This window comes from Ascoidea rubescens (assembly GCF_001661345.1).
Source record: "Ascoidea rubescens DSM 1968 unplaced genomic scaffold ASCRUscaffold_12, whole genome shotgun sequence".
NCBI lineage: Eukaryota > Fungi > Ascomycota > Saccharomycetes > Ascoideales > Ascoideaceae > Ascoidea > Ascoidea rubescens.
In genome coordinates, this window is record NW_017962924.1 from 58,333 (window position 1) to 78,769 (window position 20,437).

At 32.5% G+C, this 20,437-nt stretch overlaps 8 protein-coding genes across 8 annotated transcripts; 5 read left to right on the forward strand and 3 right to left on the reverse strand.

Moving 5' to 3' along the window:
- Positions 1-372: 372 nt before the first annotated feature.
- Positions 373-1,947, reverse strand: ASCRUDRAFT_77083 (uncharacterized protein). Its single transcript, XM_020193718.1, has one exon. The coding sequence runs from the start codon at positions 1,490-1,492 to the stop codon at positions 494-496; it is 999 nt and encodes a 332-aa protein (XP_020045632.1). The 5' UTR covers positions 1,493-1,947; the 3' UTR covers positions 373-493.
- CTR2 (low-affinity Cu transporter) lies at positions 1,782-2,342 on the forward strand (the record flags this gene model as incomplete). Its single annotated transcript, XM_020190771.1, has 2 exons — positions 1,782-1,947; positions 2,113-2,342. 2 exons carry the CDS (start codon positions 1,782-1,784, stop codon positions 2,340-2,342), a joined length of 396 nt encoding a protein of 131 aa, XP_020045633.1.
- Positions 2,343-2,431: 89 nt separating this feature from the next.
- Positions 2,432-6,276, reverse strand: ASCRUDRAFT_111530 (WD40 repeat domain-containing protein). The gene has a single exon (XM_020188759.1). The coding sequence runs from the start codon at positions 6,071-6,073 to the stop codon at positions 2,906-2,908; it is 3,168 nt and encodes a 1,055-aa protein (XP_020045634.1). The 5' UTR covers positions 6,074-6,276; the 3' UTR covers positions 2,432-2,905.
- ASCRUDRAFT_71688 (uncharacterized protein) lies at positions 6,195-7,364 on the reverse strand (the record flags this gene model as incomplete). Its single annotated transcript, XM_020191979.1, has 1 exon — positions 6,195-7,364. One exon carries the CDS (start codon positions 7,362-7,364, stop codon positions 6,195-6,197), a length of 1,170 nt encoding a protein of 389 aa, XP_020045635.1.
- A 2,158-nt stretch (positions 7,365-9,522) lies between these two features.
- Positions 9,523-10,560, forward strand: ASCRUDRAFT_77085 (uncharacterized protein). Its single transcript, XM_020193719.1, has 3 exons — positions 9,523-9,667; positions 9,740-9,832; positions 9,920-10,560. Exons 1-3 carry the CDS (start codon positions 9,552-9,554, stop codon positions 10,194-10,196), a joined length of 486 nt encoding a protein of 161 aa, XP_020045636.1. The 5' UTR covers positions 9,523-9,551; the 3' UTR covers positions 10,197-10,560.
- A 1,630-nt stretch (positions 10,561-12,190) lies between these two features.
- On the forward strand, positions 12,191-14,857 carry BUD2 (GTPase-activating protein BUD2; the record flags this gene model as incomplete). The annotated part of the gene is made up of 3 exons (XM_020189439.1): positions 12,191-12,279; positions 12,586-13,274; positions 13,392-14,857. Coding segments are annotated over 3 exons (2,244 nt in total), but the record flags the coding sequence as incomplete, so codon positions are not given.
- A 1,325-nt stretch (positions 14,858-16,182) lies between these two features.
- NAN1 (Nan1p) lies at positions 16,183-18,699 on the forward strand (the record flags this gene model as incomplete). The annotated part of the gene is made up of 1 exon (XM_020191981.1): positions 16,183-18,699. One exon carries the CDS (start codon positions 16,183-16,185, stop codon positions 18,697-18,699), a length of 2,517 nt encoding a protein of 838 aa, XP_020045638.1.
- Positions 18,700-18,822: 123 nt separating this feature from the next.
- On the forward strand, positions 18,823-20,169 carry NPT1 (nicotinate phosphoribosyltransferase; the record flags this gene model as incomplete). Its single annotated transcript, XM_020190786.1, has 2 exons — positions 18,823-18,925; positions 18,998-20,169. 2 exons carry the CDS (start codon positions 18,823-18,825, stop codon positions 20,167-20,169), a joined length of 1,275 nt encoding a protein of 424 aa, XP_020045639.1.
- Between the last annotated feature and the right edge of the window lie 268 nt (positions 20,170-20,437).

Here is a 20,437-nt window from a genome sequence, read left to right on the forward strand (position 1 = left end):
CAAGTTTATACGCCATCCTATCATATTCATTCTGTATTTTGTTTTTCTCCTCAATAATCTGTCGTTCTTCGTAATCTTCATAGTTTATATTTGATTCTTCATTGGAATTGTCATCAGATATCTCTTCAATTTCTTCGATTTCTTCTCTTCTTTCTCTTCTTCTTTTTTTCGTTCCTCTTTCACTCATTATCAGTTAAAATTATCTTTATATTCAATTTATCAATTATTTCATGTCCTCCTTAACAGTAATGGTTTATCATCACCCTTCAAACAATCAAATTAAAAAAAAAGAAAAAACAAATACGAAAAATACGGAAAACGAAATGAAATAAAATAAAATAAAATAAAATAAAATAAAATAAAATAACTTTCAGACGGAATTTCAAACCTACGCGATTTTTATACAAAATATAGCAAATATATAAATAAAAAATAAAAAAAAAAAAAAAAACCCTAGCTAAAGGTAAATTCAATGCTAATTATAAACGTTTATTCATCTTGTTGGATAAGGAAACTTTCTATGGCTTCTCTGAACAATCTCTAAATAATACGGTTCATTTTCTGGTGTAATATAACTTTTTCTTATCAAAAAATCAATTATAACAAGCGCACAATTTGGTTTGAACTCACCTTGTTTTAATTTTTCTAATACTTCATTTAAACTCAATAATTTAAACCATTCAACTTCGTTATCATTGGGTTTAGGAATATTAATTATATCGCCCTCACTCATTTCTATATCATAAATATACTCAGTTTCAGGCTGGATATTGCAATTCGCGGAATCATAATTGGCACCATTTTTCTTATATGTATATGATAACACCCCACAACTTTTTGAGTTCTCTTCAACAAACTTGGAACTTAAGCTTGCTTCTTCTTCACTTTCTTTAACCAATGTCTCGAATACACCATATGGATAGGCTATTCCACCGGCAACTGTGTTGTCCAACATTGATGGAAACGTTGGTTTGTTCTTTGACCTCTTTGGAATCCAGAATTTTAGTTCATTCGTTGAAGATAAATGAGGAGGGATATAACAAACCAAATGAACCCCGTAAGTCACCACGCCTAATAAAACACTGAATGCCCTTTCAACAGCAATATATGGAACTGACGTTGGATAATAAATAACATACGACTCATTTCGCCAGCCATGCTCCAATACTTTGATTATCTTCTCGTCTCTACAAACCGTGGCAATTTTGTTGAAGGCGCCACTTCTTTTGTCAAAGGTATCAAGCCTGGGGTTTATAAAGCATTTTTTTTGTTTATTGTCGAAGATTAAGCAGTCGTCGTTTGTCAACTCCATGCATTTCTTAAGAGATTGGACAATATAGGTGATAATATGGCCTATTGTCTGCTCTCCATCATGGGTGATCAATTCGTAGGTATTCTGCAAAAACAACTCGTAGTCCTTCTCGCCTGGGTAGGGAAGAGTGTCCACCTGCTTGACGATCTCTAGAAACGACTGTTCTCTGTTCTGCTCCATAACTGCCACCAACACCAAATCCCCCAAATCCACCAAGTTCAAACCAGGAAATATTCTCTCTGCTCATTGGCCAATTACAGTGCGTTTCGGCAGGGCTTTAGCCGTTTTTCCAGAGCCCTCTTCTCACTTATCAAGATATAAATCGCTTGCTCGAAAACTGTGAGTGCTCTTTCTTTGCTCCAGCTATTGCAAACAGATCCCTCAGCAGCTCGCAGCACTGGAAATGGACCACGAAATGCCAGGAATGCCAGGCGATGGCCATGATATGGACGATATGTGTTCAATGGACATGCTTTTCACCTGGAATTACAAAAATCTCTGTATTATCTTCAGCTGGTGGCATATCAGATCATTGTTGGGTTTAGTTTTCTCCTTGCTTCTCCTTGTGTTGATCAGTGCAGGTTACGAGTGGTTGAAATACAAAATTCTGAAATACGAAAAGTCGTTAACTGGAAGTATGTTATAGTCAATGGGTTATTTTTGCTTAAACTTGTCAGTTTTATATCATTATGTTTTTTTTGTTTTTTTTTTTCATTTTGATTTCTTCAAACTTCATTCATTCTAACACAACTTTCTCTTGCATACAACAGAAGATACTAATATTCCTTTTGCCGAAACAGATGCTTTGCTTCCCAACACTCCATCCACAGGAGATATAATAAAAATTCAACAGAAAAAAAAGATAATCAACTCATTCCTATATGGTCTTCAAGTCGGTTATTCTTTTATGCTAATGCTCGTTTTTATGACCTATAATGGCTGGGCTATGATTTCGGTTGTTGTTGGAGCAATTCTAGGAAAGTACTTATGGAACACTGAACCTTCACTTAGGTCCATAGCTTGTCACTGAAAAACTGAATAATATTCTTTTCAAGGCTATTAATGAGTTTGAGCGAAAAAGAAATGAAAAACAACAATTCTTTAGTGACATTAATTTATGAAATAGCTTCTATCTATTGTCTCTCATATGTACGGCGAATTGAGCTTTATTGCATTTGAACTTTAAAACAACCCAAAAGTAGCTTAAAAGTTTACTAGTTTACTGATATTGTCTTATCTTTGTTTTTTCTTTCATTAAATTTCATCAATCATAAAAATTTATTGTAAACATCGAAATAAATAGAATAGCAGAAAAAATATGAATAAAAATAAGTACAATAAAAAGAAAAGAATCAAAAAACAAATAAAAAACAAATAAAAAACAAACGAAAAACAAAAAATACTCTTCTAAAAATAAAAAAACGGTTTAAAATTTTTAAAAATCAGAAAATCTAATTTGGGGTTTCCAAAAAACAAAAAAATATAAATAGCTATAATAAAAACAAAAATTTAAAGATAAAGGGTGAAAAGTTAAGGGTTAAGGGTTAAAGGAGAAATGAAACTATCAAATAATAATATGCGACAAATTTCATCTTAATAAGGTCTAATCCATTTTTTAATATCACCACCGAAACTGCTAACCCATATTCCAGTTTGAACGAATTCAACACTACTTAATCTATCTAGGCCACAATTCAACGAGCTAAAAGGCTGAATCGAAGGAATTTCTCTTTTGGGAATAACATTATGAATAAATGTTCCATCAACAATAATTCCGTTCACTTGAGCAGTTTTATTACCAGTGTCGATATTTTTGCTATTGCTGTTGATTTCATTATCGGCCATGGAATTCGTTCCTTTATTGTTTAACGTAACTGTATTTGCCGAAACATGGGAATTCACAGGTGAGAGCATTGCTTGAGTTAATGATATAGGATGTCCCTGGTTCTTTTGTAGCTGTTGTTGTAAAGATAATATAGAATTGCCGCTATCAGTTCTTCTAGTGTTTACGTTTGTATTGGATGGATTGAAAGTATTATTAGAGATCTGTCTGTTATTTGTGGATCTTGTAAAATTATATTTGGGATTACTATTTGATCTTTGGTTAATGTTATTAACATTTGTATTTTTAATATTTACAGAAACTGAATTAGTGTTAGTATGTTGATAACTCTGAGATTTTTTATTGATATAGTTATTATTAGAAGTGTAACGACTATTATTATTATTATTATTATTATTATTATTATTATTATTAGAGTGACGATTATAATTATGGTGGTGATGATGATGATGATGATGATTATGCCTGTTTTTAATTTTGGGTAACAATTTAGGAGTGAAATCCCATAATAAAAGTTTGCCATCATCCCCAACGGAGCCTAATCTATAAGTTGTTGGAGATTGTTTTGATATTGGAGGACATTTTAAATTATCAAAAGCAACGGATCTCACCCAAGAATGGTGGCCTTGTAATTTAGCTATTAGTTTAATTTTGAACTGATTTGATGAATTGTTTTCGTTGTCCAAATTTGATTCAGTTGGCTGTTGTTGTTGCTGCTGCTGTTGTAGTAAGATTGTAGATAAATTTATTTCATAAATATTGATTAAGTCATCTTGCCCACCAATTGCTAGATATTTGCCGTCGGGAGACCAAGCAGAACAGAGTTGGCCACCAAAATAAGAAGGAATGATGTCCGATATGGATTCGTTTTTAATGTTTAATATTCTTAAAAAGCCATCATCAGAGGTTAAACAGACAAACTCATCAAATAGTAGTTTATTATTTGAAATGGAAATTGAGGTGATTGGGGATTTTGATATCTTATAATAGGCTACTGGGTTATAGTCAGAGAGGTTGTTCTGGTTGTTCTGGCTGTTTTGATTAATTGAGTTATAAATTTTAATGAATTTTTTTGAGGCGGGAGAAATATTGAAACTTAAGGATTTACGATCATCTTTATCACGATTAAAGATTAGTATGGAGCCATTAGCAAAGGCGGCTAAGAATTGGAGGCCATTTCTTATCCATTTAAGGTCGAGAATTGGAGAGGAAATGAATTTACCATTTTTGTTAAATCTGGAGTATTTGTTTATGAAGGGATCGTACCAAATAATATCTCCTGTTGCAAAGCCGATTAGGATATCTAAATGGTTTTCAAAATTGGGTTGGTTTAGAGACAGGAAAGTATTTGAGGATGAGATATTATTTGAGGTTGAGTTTGATATCGAGTTTGATATGATTCTTGAGAAGAAGTAGGAAACTTTTGTTATAACAGAGGGAAAAATGAGTCTTATTAAAGGGTTTTCGAATAAGGATTCATTGTCGTTAAGATTTGTTGGAGATGAGACGAAGCTTGAGTTTAATTTTAGAGAAAAAAGGTTAAATACTCTACCGTTGTATGCTATTAGTAGAGAAGAAGAAAGGGCTAGTTTTTTATTGAAATTTTCAATTATGATTGCTCTGGATATAAAATTTGAGTTATTTCTTGCGATTGTTGATTTTGGAGTTTTCCTTAAAGAGGCAGCCAAGGAGTTTGAGGCATATATTTGGTTTTTAATGTATGAGTTTGTGTTATTATTGACAGTGTTTGTGTTATTATTGACAGCATTGTTATTATTATTATTATTATTATTATTATTATTATTATTATTATTATTATTATTATTATTATTATTATTATTATTATTATTATTATTATTATTATTGTTGTTGTTGTTGTTGTTGTTGTTGTTGCTGTTGCTGTTGTTAATTGTGGTGGTGGAATTGTTTTCAGCAAGGTTATTTGTAGAAGAAGTTAGAGAGGAGGTTAAGGTTGTATTTGAAGAATTTATAATTTTTGACATCGAGTTTAAGGTTGAAGAGTGTTTTTTAGAAGAAGCCCAAGGAACTAGTTTTTTATTTTGCAAAGATATATTTGAATTTATGAGGTTGAAATTTTGATTTAAAAAAGAGTTTTGGTTAAGACTCAAGTCTATATAGATTTGCAGACATCCAGGAGTTAAATGAACAAATTTGAAAGGATCAGGTAATAAAGGGTTCAAGTTTGAGCCATAGGGAAGACGATCTAATGGGTTTGGGGCTTGATTTTGATTTTGCACTTGATTTTGATTTGAATTGGAAGTAGAAGTAGAGGTGGGATTGGAAGAAGGATTGAAAATAGGATTGGAAATAGGATTGGAAGGAGGATTGGAAGTGGAATTTGAATTGGAAGTGATGTTGTTTGAATTATCAGAATCGTTTGAATTGTTTGAATTATCGGAAGGGTGGTCGACTGTTTGTGGGTGAATTTCGTTGTTTAGAGTTGAGGTGTTTGGAGTGTTGGAAGGATTGGAAGGATTGGAAGGATTGGAAGGATCAGGAGGATTGGGAGAATTGAGGATATTTGAATCAGTGCTGGGGGCAGAAGAAGCGACTATTGGAGTAGTTTTTTTGTAGTCATTTGAGTCATTGAGAAGTGAAGAACTGGTAATTAGATTGGCATCAGTGATGAGATTGGAGTAGGGTATGCCATATTTCGATTTTGTTGGATTGAAGCCCTTTGGAAGAGCAATGTAAGTGTTTGGATCAGAGTGCATCAAGGGTGTTCTGGGAACAATGAGGGAGAGGGTCTGCTTGTAGTAGCCATCGATGTTGTCAAAGTCCAAGTCATAGAGTGGGTTTGAGTTGCTGATTGAGTTGACCTCCAAGTAGTTGATGGGACATATGGTGGCTGCCGGATTAACGACAGGAGGAGTAGCTGGCTTTGAGTAGACAAACATCGCGATACATTATTCGGAGGAGGCAGCAGAAGTCGACACAGAAGTGGGCTCGAGAGGCTCAAGAAGCAAGAGGTGGAGGAAACAGAGCAGTGCAAAAGACCAGTGCAAAAGAGCAAGCAGCTCAGAACCGGTGCTCGGCGGCGAGCGCCCGGCGGTACGCGACGGCATTTTGCCAGAGCGAAAAGCGCTCCGCCCGCGTGGTGGTTGTGGCGCAGGAGCCGCGGGAGCTGCACGAGCTGCTCGAGGCGGCGCTGTCCAACGGGATCTCGGGGATCCAGCTCAACAAGGAGGGCTTCTCCGGCAACTTGTTCTGCAACTGCAGCCCGGACGCGCGCGAGAGCTCCTGCGCGAACTCCTGCTGGTGGAGGGAGTGGTTGGCGATGAGCCTGCTTACGGGCCTGCCCGGATTTCGGATCGAAACGGCGTCTTCCGGATTGCCGTCTTCCACGGTGCAGCTCCGGTAGTTGCTAATGTTGTTGAGAGAGAGGTTCAAGCGATTGTAGTAGTTGTAGTCCAATGTTCTGTAGCCTTTGCTTCCATCGCTGAAGCTGTTCAACTCCCTTCCATAAAGCCCATTGCAGCTCTTCACGCCATCTTCCGCTATTAGCTGTGGTGTTGATTTTAGTTTGCGGATCTTTAATATTTCGCTTCGTTGGTTATCAAGCTTATCACCGAAATAATTACCAGCACAGAGAATATTGTTTTCATTGCTTTCATTGTTTTTATTGTTTTCATTGCTTTCATTGTAATTTTTAATTGATGTCTCTGGACTTGGATAATAGCTGTAATCAATCTCTTCACTCCTATAGCTGTCATTCACTCCCACTATCTCATCTATCTCGTTTATATCCAAGCTGTAATCTTCATATGTGTTATAATCCATATCGTCACTTTCTTCCCTCGATAATGACTGTCGGAATTTGCTATTCTTCGAGTGGTAGCTATTTCTTTGTATTTGATAATCCATTTCATTGTAGTTGTGATGATATTTACTAGTTAATTTATATTGGTAATGATTACCATAAGCAAAATAATAATTATTATTGTTATTACTGTCATGTTTAATGAGTTTACGATAATTATCATTGATATAATCATATTCACTTACATATTTGAACCTCTCATTTTCTTTATTTTCTTTATTGTATATCGAATTTAGACTTTTCAAACTCGTTAAATTGGTCAAATTTGTTAAATTACTCTCTTGATCATTACTATTATTTCTTCTCCTAGTTCTAGTATTATAGCTGCTCGTATTATCACTGGTATTATTACTCTGATTCGAATCCATCGTTAACGCAGTTATTGAAGTTATCCTTGAAGTAATTGAAACATGTTTGTCTTTTCTTTTTTTATCCTTTTTATCTTTATTCTTGTTGAATATTTTGTGAAAAATTGAATTGATTTTATCCTTCATTATTATTATTATTATTATTATTATTATTATTATTATTATTATTATTATTATTATTATTATTATTATTATTATTCTATTCTATTAATGTATTAATGTATTAATAGCAAAGGTTCAAATAATGTAGCAAAAAATTTCAATCAAATGCTAAGGATTGTTTATTTATATTATTTTTTTTCTTTATCCACTTTAAACTTCTATAAATGGATTGTTTGTTCATATACACTTGCTTCATTATTAAATTACATTAGTACATAAATACAAAACTAAACTAAACTAGTATTCTTAATCTCATACTATAGTATTATTATATTAGTATTTTTAAAAACATTTGTATTAAAATGAATCAGATCTAATAATTTTATATTACACACATCGCAAGCCTTTCAATTTATTTTTTATTTCATTTTATTTCATTTTATTTCATTTTATTTCATTTTATTTCATTGTATTTCATATTACTTTACTTTACTTTATTTTACTTTATTTTTTATCTTTTATTTTTTATTTTTTATTTTTTATTTTAAATTTTATACTTTAATATTCTAAACTATTAACACTTGAATTTTCCATTTTAACTTTTTACCACCTTAAAAATCGGTAAAATTTATTTTGTTTCAACTCATTCGATCAATTCTAATTCCTAATTCCTAATCCTAATCCTAATCCTGATCCTATTCTTATTCCTATTCTTATTCTTATTCTTATTTCTATTATTATTCCTATATCTATTCCCATTTTCATAAATCTCATAATTTTCATCAATTTTGTTTCAATTCAAATAGATTAAAAAATATTTCTTGCATTTTACATGGAATAAAATTCGGCTTTTCCTTCAAAGTTTGCCAATCTCATCTCTCGCTTTTCTTCCTCTTCTTTACTATCTTTGTCCTTCCCAGTTCTTCTCAGTTCTTCTCAGTTCTTCTCGGTCCATCTCAGTCCTTTAAGACATTGTGTCCAATCACCTTCTTACTTATTTCCCTTTCCATCCCAAATTACTCCAAATTACTTCAAAATCCATCCTCCACATGATCTGCTTTGAACACTTTTCATAACTTTTTTACGGTCTAATTTTCTTTACAAACTCTATTTCCCTCTGCCCATTTTAAAACAACGTAGAAACACATTTCTAGCTCAATGAGTCTTTTACCTTCTACACTGAAGTGTGGGTGCGTGGTTCTAATTTTGCTTTAAAATTTTAATCCAAAGATATATGTATTAAAAATAAAAATAAAAATAAAAATTAAAATAAAAATAAAAATTAAAATAAAAATTAAAATAAAAATAAAAATTAAAATTAAAATTAAAATTAAAATAATCGAAAAGCAGAAAACGTTATCAAGATAGCATGTTTAATAGCTAGTCGCTTGCTTCCAAGTAAATAACTTATGATAGTTCTCATCTAGGTGATGCCAACAGCGAAAAAACTGAATAAATATCATACTATACATTTGATATTATTAAAACAAAGTATGGTAAAAACAAGGAGAAGAACAAAGACAGATGGGAAGAAAATGAGCTAATAATCTTACGAATATTCATTTAATTGAATTAAATATAACAAATAAATATGAAAAGTAATGATAATGTTAAATGATAATAATAGTGATAGTGATAATGGTAATGATAATAAAAAAGACAGATAAATAATGAAGATTTTTCACGTGATTATTTACATTTTGCCTAATTTGAACTATTCAGCGATGGTATTTATGTATTGCTTAATTAGGAAGGCGATTTTCATTTTATCGAGTGATAAAATGATAAAATTAATAATAAAAGAGAAATTCTATTGAGCGAAAATTAAAATTCATGGGAAATGTTGAAAGGTGGAATTTATTTATAATAAAATGAATATCATTATTTTATTTCAAGATCTTTTTATTTTAATATCATAAATATAATACAAAAATTTATAACTAATTATAATTTATTATTATTATTATTATTATTATTATTATTATTATTATTATTATTATTATTATCATTATTATTATTAGTAGTAGTAGTAATAGTATAATATACAATTAAAAAAGAAAGAAAGAAACTAAATAGGATTTGAAAATGGTAGCTAAAAGTAAATTAGCAGCATCACCACTTGCTTTAAAGAAATTTCATCCATTATTAAAGGATAGATATATTCAAAAGAGCAATATTGGCAGAATGAATAAAACAAACAGGTATGCATTAGTCAGATGAAAGCGTTGATTGAATGGGTTTATAGAATACTGACACGCTTATTGAACGAATAGAATAACCAACCATTATGTTTCTCCATCTGACAAAATGAATGCGTCGCCTTGTTCTAAACAGTTGCTTTATCATAAACAAAGAATATTTAAAAAGTAAGTGAATAAAAAAAAAGATTAATCTATTGTTGATGTGTATTTAATTAAAGATAAATTTCTAACATGTTTTCCTAATTACTATAGCAATGCTAAACAATTTTCCGGCTTGAAAAGGTTGTTGAATTTGGAACTCGAAGATGATACACCAAAGGATAGCAAAATAATTGAGATTATTAAGAATGAAGACACTTTCAGCGTGTTGGACTCTTTAAAGGCTCTAAAGGTGTCATGCGATCCAAATAATTCAGAGGAAATGGAATCAGATACGTCAATTCTCGAGAATTCAATGATTGGAGAAGCCGAGATGAAAAATATATTGGAAGAAAAGAGTCTAGCTACACCTGCTCAAGCTCGAGAGTAATATGATTGGTTGTTATTGGTGTAAATCACCAACTGAAAAATTGGCTTAGGAACTGTTTTAGGAACTGTTTTAGGAATTGTTTCAAGAATTGCTTCAGAAATTCCTCCAGAAGTTCTGTTTGATTTGTTTCTTTTATATGAAACTGGACCGCAAATATGCTGTCGAGCACAATCGGATTCTCCTCTGGCTGTTTGAGAGTAAGTCTTGTTGTGTTCTGCCTGGATTTGCGATGTTTCTTTGCCAGTGCCTGTCAAGGAGCACGGTATGCCGGGTATTTATTTGCACATTTATTTGCGCACTTGCTTGCACACATGTTTGTGCAGCTACTTGTGCACCATATTGTACACTTTAATAACAGACCTGTGAGTACCGAGTAGTGTAGTGACGTCACCACAGGACTTTTGCCTGCGCGGTGCGGTACCTGAGCCAAACAGCGCTGCTGGCACGCGTTTCGTGTCCTGGAGCCAAGCGCGTGTTTGATAGTAAAACTCCACTGGCCAACACACCCTTTGCACGGCTTGCAATGTCTGTCAAGTTTCTGCTCTGCTTATCTTGCTGTTTGGGTTCCGTTCGCTTCGGGGTTCTGGCCACAAGGCAACTCAGCAAATAGCTCCCAAAGCATCGAATTTCATCTACTGCTAGGTGGCTCTCAAGTGGTTCTCAAATTAACCCAAAGACCAGTTGCATCCTAATTTCAAAAAAGGAGATGCGATCTCCCAGCAAAGAATGAGAGATCGTTTCAAGCTTTGTTCTGCTACTTGGGTTCGAATTCGAGATCTTTGGCAAAGGCGCTGAGCACCACGTGCTGTAAACGCAGGTCGAAGCAGCCAAAAACGCAGTCGAGCTCGAAGCGCTTTGGGACAGGAATTTGGACGGATCGAGACATGCGGGAGGCCTGTCCTGTCTATGAGGACGGGACGCCAATCAGGACAGATCGGGACGTGGATAAATACCACAACTCGTTCTCATTTTGCTGTAACTGAACTGATCGATCTTATTTATAGCTCACCACACAGGCCCAGCATTGTTCACGAAAACGGAGCTCTATTGTTCTCACAGCCCTATCTGCGACTCTTTTTGTATCCTGTTTGTTCCACTGATTCTCCATCGCCTTTCCTTTCTTCAACCACTTTCCTGCTGCTGCTGTTTCCACCTCCACCTCCATCTCTATCTCATCCCAACCCGTCCTTTTTGGCATCTGGATCACATCCAAATACCCCCAATCTCTCGCTGCTATTCTTTCTTTAGATTCCTCTATCGTCTAATCACTTTATCCTTCCATTATATATAATCCTTCCAGTTTCATATCCCTCGTCCTCGCAATGATATTCAACTCCTTTGGCAATTTATTACTACTTCTTATGAAAGAAAACAAAGGCTCGTATTTCGGCGACTTAGAGTACTCCATTAATGACCAAAACAAATGGCGATATGATCTAGTTCAAATCAACAATAAAGGCCAATTGATCATCCTGAGAATTTCAACTTCAAATCAAAACGCTTCCAATTTAACTGCTGTTTCAAATATTCCAATCACAATTAAAAACCCTTCAACCACTTCAACCACTTCGATCACTCAAAACATATCAACTATATCAACTGTATCCAACATACCACACAACCTATCTAACCAAAATAACAAGTCTATCCAGCTCACACTAAACAAGCAAATTACTCCTAATAAATCAATCAACCCAATTAATATCTCCAGCATCTCAAACGTATCTAATGCTTCCAATTGGAAATCCTTCTCAACTCCAAATACTCCCACATCCCCAAAAAACTTTTCATTCGCCTCTAAAACTATCCCCATACAAAATAATTTCAATCTGACTCAAAATGATCATAATCCTATAAATAGCAATAACACCAATAACCCAAAACCACTTAAGGAAATTATACTAATAAACTCCCTACACTCATCAACGATTAAACTTCCCAATCTTAAAAATTCTTATATAATTCAAATTATACCAAAGGAACATGAAAAAATTAATTCCATCTTCCTAAGAGTTTCTGAAAAGATGGAACTAACCTTTCTCAAACTATTATCTTCTTTGATAATCTGGCAAAATATGGGTTTGTCTGGCTTGAAAAACAAATTATTAACTGCCCCCCCTCTAATAAATACTTTTAATTCTTTTAATTCTCTTCTCACTTCCAATATCTTTAATAATAACGACTCAAATATTATCACTGATCCTACTACTAATTCCAATTCCAATTCCAATTCCAACTCTAACTCCAATCCCAATCTCAATCCTAGCCCCAATCTCAATCTCAATCTCAATCTCAACACAAACACAAACACAAATAATATAGTGGACCAAATCATAGATATATCAACTACCAGTAAAATCATCAACAAAAATATTAACGAAATTGACAGCCTAGACATGACTGTTCCTTCTCCAACCACAACTAATTATTCAACCCAAAAAAATTTACTAGTCTGCAGATTCAAAGTTTATGGCCCAATTCCAAAACAAAAAAAATCAATGGAAATCTTCAATAGTGAATCAAATATCATTTACCCAAATGATCCCTCAAAGGTCCACGAAGGCTGGTTCTATTCAATGGGTGTACTAAAACTTGATGGGGTTCTTGATCTTCTCTCAGAATCTGATGGCACCTTACTATATTCAATCAATATAAAGGCTCTACTATCCTCGGAAATAAGACAAATTAACCATTCCATTTTCCAATCCTCAAATATCCTATATATTGGAATAATCAAAAAGCTAAGAAGCGACTACTTTAATAAATCAAACAAACCCTTTATTAACATCAACGATATCTCAATCGATACCCCTTCTTCTCCCTTCTTTATCCAAAATTCAAAGCATAAATTCAATGAACTAAAACACTGCACAAATCAAAGAATTATTCTTGATTTCGATTTACATATCGATTTCGAAGATTGGTTTGTAGCTCTATTGTCCTTAACAAGCAGAGAATATGTCGGAATGCACTCTTCCTATAACAAAAGCAACTCTTTAAGACTATCAAAAAAAATTAAAATCGATGTCATTGAAGCAACCTTTAACTCAAATTTACAAAAAAGTCTAAAACAAATCGGTGATGATATTCCTGTGCTTCATAATGACGATAACGATGAAAATCTTAATAATGACGATTCTGAATATTATAATGACAACAATAACGATGACGATGATATTGATGAAGATTTCTTAGGTTTCCTGGGAATTTACACTGCAATACATTTTTGGAACTGCACCTGGGCTCGTTCCTCCGTAGTTAAAAGCTCAAAATCCCCATTTTGGAGAGAAGAGTTTGATGTCGATGCTCCCCTATCATGGGAATCCTTTGAAATATTAATAAAAGCTTGCTTGAAATCTGATGACTCAGACGATTCAAAAAATTTCAAACTAAAAAAAACATTTTTAAACTTTAATCCAAAAGAACAATCACAATACAATTTCAATGATTTGTTAATTGGTAAAGTCAAAATCACCAAAACAATAATAAAAGATTCAAACAATAATGGCGAAATTTGGATACCGATTTACAACTATTATGGAAATAAAGTCAAAGTTGGTCAAATATGCATTAGAATCTCTTTGAATGAATTATTTATATTATCTCCTACAAACTATTTAAAACTAGAATCCTTATTACTACAATTGCCATTTAAAAAATTAATAAACTTTTTCAAATCAAACAAGTTAGTTGATGGAATGGAAAATTTAGAAGAAAACTCTTCCATGCTATTGGATATTTTTCAAAGTTTAAATATAGAAGACAAATGGTTTTCTTCCTTAATAGAAGAAGAATTAAATGATCTACAATCAATTTTTAACAAGGCCTCATCAAATCAACATTCAAAAAGTACGGAAAATGATGTCTTAATGAAAACTGCTTCAGCTAATTGTTTTAATACTCTATTCCGAGGCAATTCTATTTTAACCAAATCAATTGAAAAATATAACTTTAGAATTGGTCAAGAGTACTTAGAAAAAACTATAGGCAAAATTGTACTCAAAGTTAGTAACCAGGGCTTAAATTGTGAAATTGATCCTAATAGAATTTATGAAAAGAATGCCTTGATGAGAGACGCTATTTTAAAAAGTAATTTTAATAACTTGCTAAAATATATGGAAGAAACTTGGAAAACGATTTACTCCTCAAGTGCAGACTTGCCTCATCCAATAAAATACGAAATGAAAATATTTAGAGATAAATTTGAAGAATCATGTGGAAATTTAGAAAAGGAACTAGCGTATCAATTGATTTTGAATTGTACAACTGGTTTTATATTTCTAAGATTTTTTTGTCCGGCTTTGCTAAATCCTAAATTGTTTTTATTGGCAAAAGATCATCAGGTTGGGTCTAATAAAAGAACGTTGACTTTGATTGCGAAAATTCTTTTGACATTTTCCAATAGAGGAAGGTTTGGTGCAAAAGAACCTTGGTTAATTCCCATGAATCAATTTATTGAAAAACATGAACTAGAACTAAAAGACTACATGGATAAGATAACAAACAGAAAACCTGAAACATTCAAAAAACACCTTGACTTAAGTGACACAGTTATTAGGCCCGAAATTAACATTCAAGATCAGGAGTTAGCAAAAGAATTACCATCTAATCCGTTTTTGATTGATAAATATTTAAGAATGACTCAGTTTTCTAGTTTGATTTGTTCCACTCATAATAAAAAAACAGATCAATTTGATTTTGAGACCTGTACGATTAATTCACCTGTTAACAGTTTGTTTGATAAAAGCAGTTTCAATACATCATTTGGCAGTGAAACCGAGGTAGAAGAACACAAAGAATATAAAAGGCTTGAATTATCATTAAATATTGGGATTGGATTAGAGGAAGTTAAAAGTGAATGTATTAATATTGTGAATAGAATTGAGCGACTAAAAAATGCATTAAATAATGCAGAAAGCCCAAATTTTATTGCAACAAATTCAAACTCATGGGAAAATTTTCTGAAAAGTATTATTGACAGTTCGTTTTATGATTCAAGCTCGAATAAAGTGGTTTACATTGATAATTTTCATTCCATGCCCTTTCTTTTTGAAACATTAAAGCTACCTTCAAAATATAAAAGGATAACAACAGATGGATTTCAAATTTTAAAGTTGAACCAAGATAATTACCATAACTACCACTTATCAGGAGAAATAGAAATGAGAAGTAACAGAAATGACAGAAGAGCATCATCTACAAGTTCTGGCTACAGTTTTAATCAAGAATTAGTATCAACCCCAATATCTGGACCCAAGAAAAACAAAGGATTCAGATTATTTACAAGAAAAACATAACCATATATTACTTTTTGAGCTGATTTTGAAACAGATGCCAGTTAATTTTTGATTTTTCAATATTGATTCAAATATAGTTTTTAGCTCTTTTTTTTATTTTTAACCTTTCAGTTTTTAGTTTGTTAATTTTAAATTTTTTAATTTTATTTTGTTAATTTTTTAATTTTTCAGCTTGTTAAGTATTTGCTTTATTTGAATTGTTTAATTTCCCAATTGCTGTTATTTTATTTTATTTTATTTTATTTTATTTTATTTTATTTTATTTTATTCTCAACCTCTGTTTTGTCATATTTTTACTATTTTAACTGTTGGTGTTTAAGTTTTTTTTATTTTTGAGCTCCATATTTTTTCTGTTTAATGCTGTGTTTTTTGCTTGTGTTTCTCATAGTTAATTTTTTAGTTAGTTCCTATTGCCTGTAGTATATAGAATTTCGATATATTCGTTTTATAGATATTTTTTATAAAGCCCACAAAACAAGTTTTGAAAGATTCAATGAAAAAGCTTGGAAATGAAATTAAGGAGGTTATCGCGGAGATTTTGGCACGTTGGACTTTTGCTGAAAATGTTATATCCGCGATAAAAGATTTTTTTTTGAAAAATTTCAAATATATTCAATTGAAAAGTGGAAAAGTTTCATGGTTTTTATAAAATATTAAACTATTATTGTTTTTTATTACAGGATATCAAAATGGTACTTATTAACAATTTTTCAAAGTACAATATAATATCAGCAGGTGGTGGGAAACTCGTTAGATCATCCAATCCAACTACAGCATTTTCTAATGATAACAAAACTTATTTGGTTCTTTTTACCAACCAAATCAAAATATATAATTTACTTAACAAGATTTGCATAAAAACTATTTCATTTGAAGACAACAAGAAACTCAGCTCAATTATTGACTTGAAATATGATCCAGTTCATACTAATATTATATGGTTGTTTTATTCGAATGGGGAAATTTTGATATTTAATATAAACAGCCAAAGTGAAGTTAAAAGATTAAAGGTGGAAGGCGTAAAGTTTTTAAAAGTTTTGAAGATTAATTCAAGCTATGAGATAATAGCTATAACTCAGGGTCAAAAGCCAAATATAAAATGCGCAGCTAAATTAACATTGACTTCAAATTTAAGCAGTTCAGAACTGAATGGAGATTTTATTGAATTTTACAAGGCATTTAAATATCAAAACAAGAATTTGACACAAGTTAGCAACGTTTCATTTTTCAGTGTTTCTCCTAATAAGAATTCTATTGCTTTCTTAATTGCAACAAATAATAATATTTTAGTGAAGATTTACACGATCGATAAAAATCAGCAAAATCAATTTTCTATTGTTTTTAATTCGAGTTTGACATCGATTGCATTATCAAATAATCGAGTGTTAGCTTTAGGATCTAAAACTGGAGTTATAAATTTATTTTATTCTTCTAATAAATCGAGGGCATTAAGATGGCATGTTGATAAAGTGAATGCTCTTTCATTTTCATCCGACAATAATTATCTTTTATCCGGTGGATTGGAGAAAGTGTTAGTATTTTGGCAGTTAAACTCAGATAAGAAACAATTTTTACCGAGATTATCAGGACCTATATTGGATATTTCTAATTCTACCAGTTATTTCAATTTGACATTACAATTGAATGGAGTTAATGATCTTCAGTATTTAGTATTAAACGCAATTGATTTTACATCTAGGATATCGATTAATACAATTCGACCAGAAATTTCCAATTATGAACTGTATTATAAAGATCTCAAGAAACTAAAGGCTAAATCTAAAGATTTTCAAAATAATGGCAAAGTGAATGGAAATAAGCACAGTCTGAAAGATTTAGTCAAGGTGAAACATGATTTTACATGTTCATTTGAAATTAACAATAACTCCAATTACATGTATATACCCAATGGATCTCAAGTACAGGCATTTAATTTAAACAAGAATGAGCAAGTTTTTACGCAAAATCTTATTAATGCAATACAATCGGCTGGTAAGGTGAGATCTGAGAAAGATGTTGAAGAAGCCAAAGTTCATTTAGTGTCATTTACTAATGATGGATCCTGGATGTGTACATTTGATTCATTTAAATATTCTTCGCCCAAAAATAAACTTTTAATAGGTGACGAAATTTTCACATTAAAATTCTGGATATTTAATAAGGTGCTAAATTCTTGGGAATTGACTACTAAAATTATGAATCCCCATGGGCCGAATAACTATGTTTATCAAATTTTGGCTGCTCCTTCAAGTTATTGCAAGGGCGTTTCATTTTTAACGGTTGATAATATTGGTGGATTGAAAGTATGGAAACCCAATGTGGTGAAAGAAAACTATAGCATTAATAATAGTAACGTTTTGCAAAATCATATTTGGTCATTATCGAAATTTTTTATGGGAAATCCTAAATTAAAAACCAACGCTATTTCAGCTGTTTGGTCAAAAGACGCATCAACTATTTTTTTGTCGTTGGAAAACAAGATTTCAATTATTAATTTTCACGAGTTGAACAATATTAATAGAAGTAGCGTGATAGAACTTTTACCGTTGATATGCGAAACCAGAATAAGATCATTAAAATTGACAAACAATGATAACAATCTTATCATTCTTTCCAAAAATAAGTTGATTAATTTCAACTTGTTAAATTTCAAGATCAAATGGCAGTTCAAACTAAACAATTTAGTGTCGATTCATAGCAAGAATTTGATTGATGTCAGCCAGAATGATAATATCATTGCATTGGCGGTCAACTATATCGATCCACAGACCTATAAATACAATGCCAAAATCTTTATGATCGATTGCCAAACCACAAGCAAGAATTTCATCAGTGTGAAGAAAGTTGAAAACTATATATGCTCGTTGAAATGGGTGCCAAATACCAACGATTTCATATTTTTTGATTTCGAGTACAATATACTCAGGCTCACCTCGGATAACAACACCAAGGACAAAATTGCTGATGCGAAGATGGAGACGTCGTTCAGGAGCTTGCTAAAGAGCGCAGTTGACCAGAAAAGCTCAGTGGTGAAGGCGCAGAGTTCGTTGCGAGAAGAAGACCCACCTAGTGCAGACGTGGAGGACGTTTTCTGGTATGGCAAGAACATCAACAGCCATACGTTCGACGCAGTGATAAAGGAGGACTTTGAGTTTGACGACTTTCCCTTGGAGTCGTTGTTCGACCGAGCAATGAGGTGTTTGTGAGCCGTGCTGGAATATGCATGACGTGTATTTTCCAGTACGGAGGTGAGGTTTCGGAATATATACTGCTGTAGCGCAAATACTCTTCGCTCCACAAGCACGACCAGAGCAGGACTCAGAGCAGCAATGGCTTCGTGTACAGCAGAATGTGTTATCTCGTCGCTTTTGGACACTGATTTGTACAAATTGACGATGCATGCTGCGGTTCACAGGCACTTTCCCAGTGTTGGTGAGTATCTTGTTGCAACCGGTGGATGCTGGACACATTACTAACATTTGCCATCTGTCAATTCTCCCCAAGACGTCGAGTTTAAATACACAAACCGTACTCCTTTGATGAAGTTTTCCCTCGAGTCGTACGAGTATGTGAAGAGCCAGATCGAGTTGTTGGGCGCTTTGAGGTTTACCACTGATGAGATTCGCTACTTGAAAAAGGAAGTCTCGTACTTGCCTGCAGACTACTTTGAGTATCTCCAAACTTTTAAACTCACTCCAAGAGAACATGTCAGGTTGGAATATGATCAAACCACGTTTGAGCTTTCCTTGAAGGTTGTAGGCAAGTGGCAGGACACAATTTTATACGAAATTCCCCTACTTGCCATATTGTCGCAAGCTTATTTTAAATTTGTTGAAACTGAATGGAATTTCGATGGCCAGTATGAATTAGCTAAGGAAAAATGCAAAAAATTGGTTGATCATGGATGTGCCTTTTCCGAATTTGGAACCAGGAGAAGAAGATCCACTCATTCTCAGCAAATTGTGCTTCAATCAATAGTCGACTACTTTCAACATGAGGTTCCTGAGCTGAAAAAGCATTTACTTTTGGGCACAAGCAATGTTTTCTTTGCCAAAAAATTTAATTTAAAACCAATCGGCACTGTAGCTCATGAGTGGATTATGGGAATCGCTGCTATTACAGGTGATTATCTTAATGCTAATTTCAATTCTCTCAAGTTTTGGTGTGATACTGTTGGCTTGCAAAATGCAGGTTTAGCCTTAACAGATACTTTTGGAACAGACGCCTTTTTAAAGAATTTTAAAGAGCCTTATATTTCAAATTACATTGGTGTAAGACAAGATTCTGGTGATCCGTTGCTTTATGCTGAAAAAATTGCAGATTTCTACTTTAATGTTTGTAAATTACCAAAGTTTTCAAAAATAATTTGTTTTTCAGACTCTTTAAATGTTGAAAAATGCATAAAATATCACGATAAATCTATCGAGTTGGGTTTGAAACCAACTTTTGGAATTGGCACTTATTTTACTAATGACTTCCATAATCTAAACGGTTCAAAAAGCAATCCTTTAAACATTGTCATCAAATTGAAGGAAATTGACGGTAAACATGCAATTAAAATTAGCGACAATATTGGCAAAAATATGGGCGATGCTGCCACTGTTCAAAAAGTTAAACAACTATTGGGCTATCAAGAAAAAATTTGGATTTCTGGAGATGAATCCCATAGATGGTAAGCTTATTTTTAAACATTAATTTATGTTTATCAAAAAATTTCATACCTCAATCAAAGAGTTAGTCTATGATGACTTTGTTTAATCTTAAAATAAAGGAATGAAATTATAAAATTATAAAAAGTAATATCTGTTTATTCAATAACGCCCTTTTCATTTTTGTGAGATAGTAAGATTGTTTTTAATTCAAATGATACATCATGTACACTTTCAATTATTATTTAATCGTAGTATTGAAACTATATATTGGTTTTTTTAATAATAAACAATG

Coding starts and splice junctions, on each gene's coding strand:
- ASCRUDRAFT_111530 (XM_020188759.1), bottom strand. CDS start 6,073: ATGTTTGTCTACTCAAAGCCAGCTACTCCTCCTGTCGTTAATCCGGCA.
- ASCRUDRAFT_77085 (XM_020193719.1), top strand. CDS start 9,552: ATGGTAGCTAAAAGTAAATTAGCAGCATCACCACTTGCTTTAAAGAAA. Junction 9,668..9,739: donor AGAATGAATAAAACAAACAG/GTATGCATTAGT, acceptor TTGAACGAATAG/AATAACCAACCATTATGTTT. Junction 9,833..9,919: donor AAACAAAGAATATTTAAAAA/GTAAGTGAATAA, acceptor TAATTACTATAG/CAATGCTAAACAATTTTCCG.
- ASCRUDRAFT_77083 (XM_020193718.1), bottom strand. CDS start 1,492: ATGGAGCAGAACAGAGAACAGTCGTTTCTAGAGATCGTCAAGCAGGTG.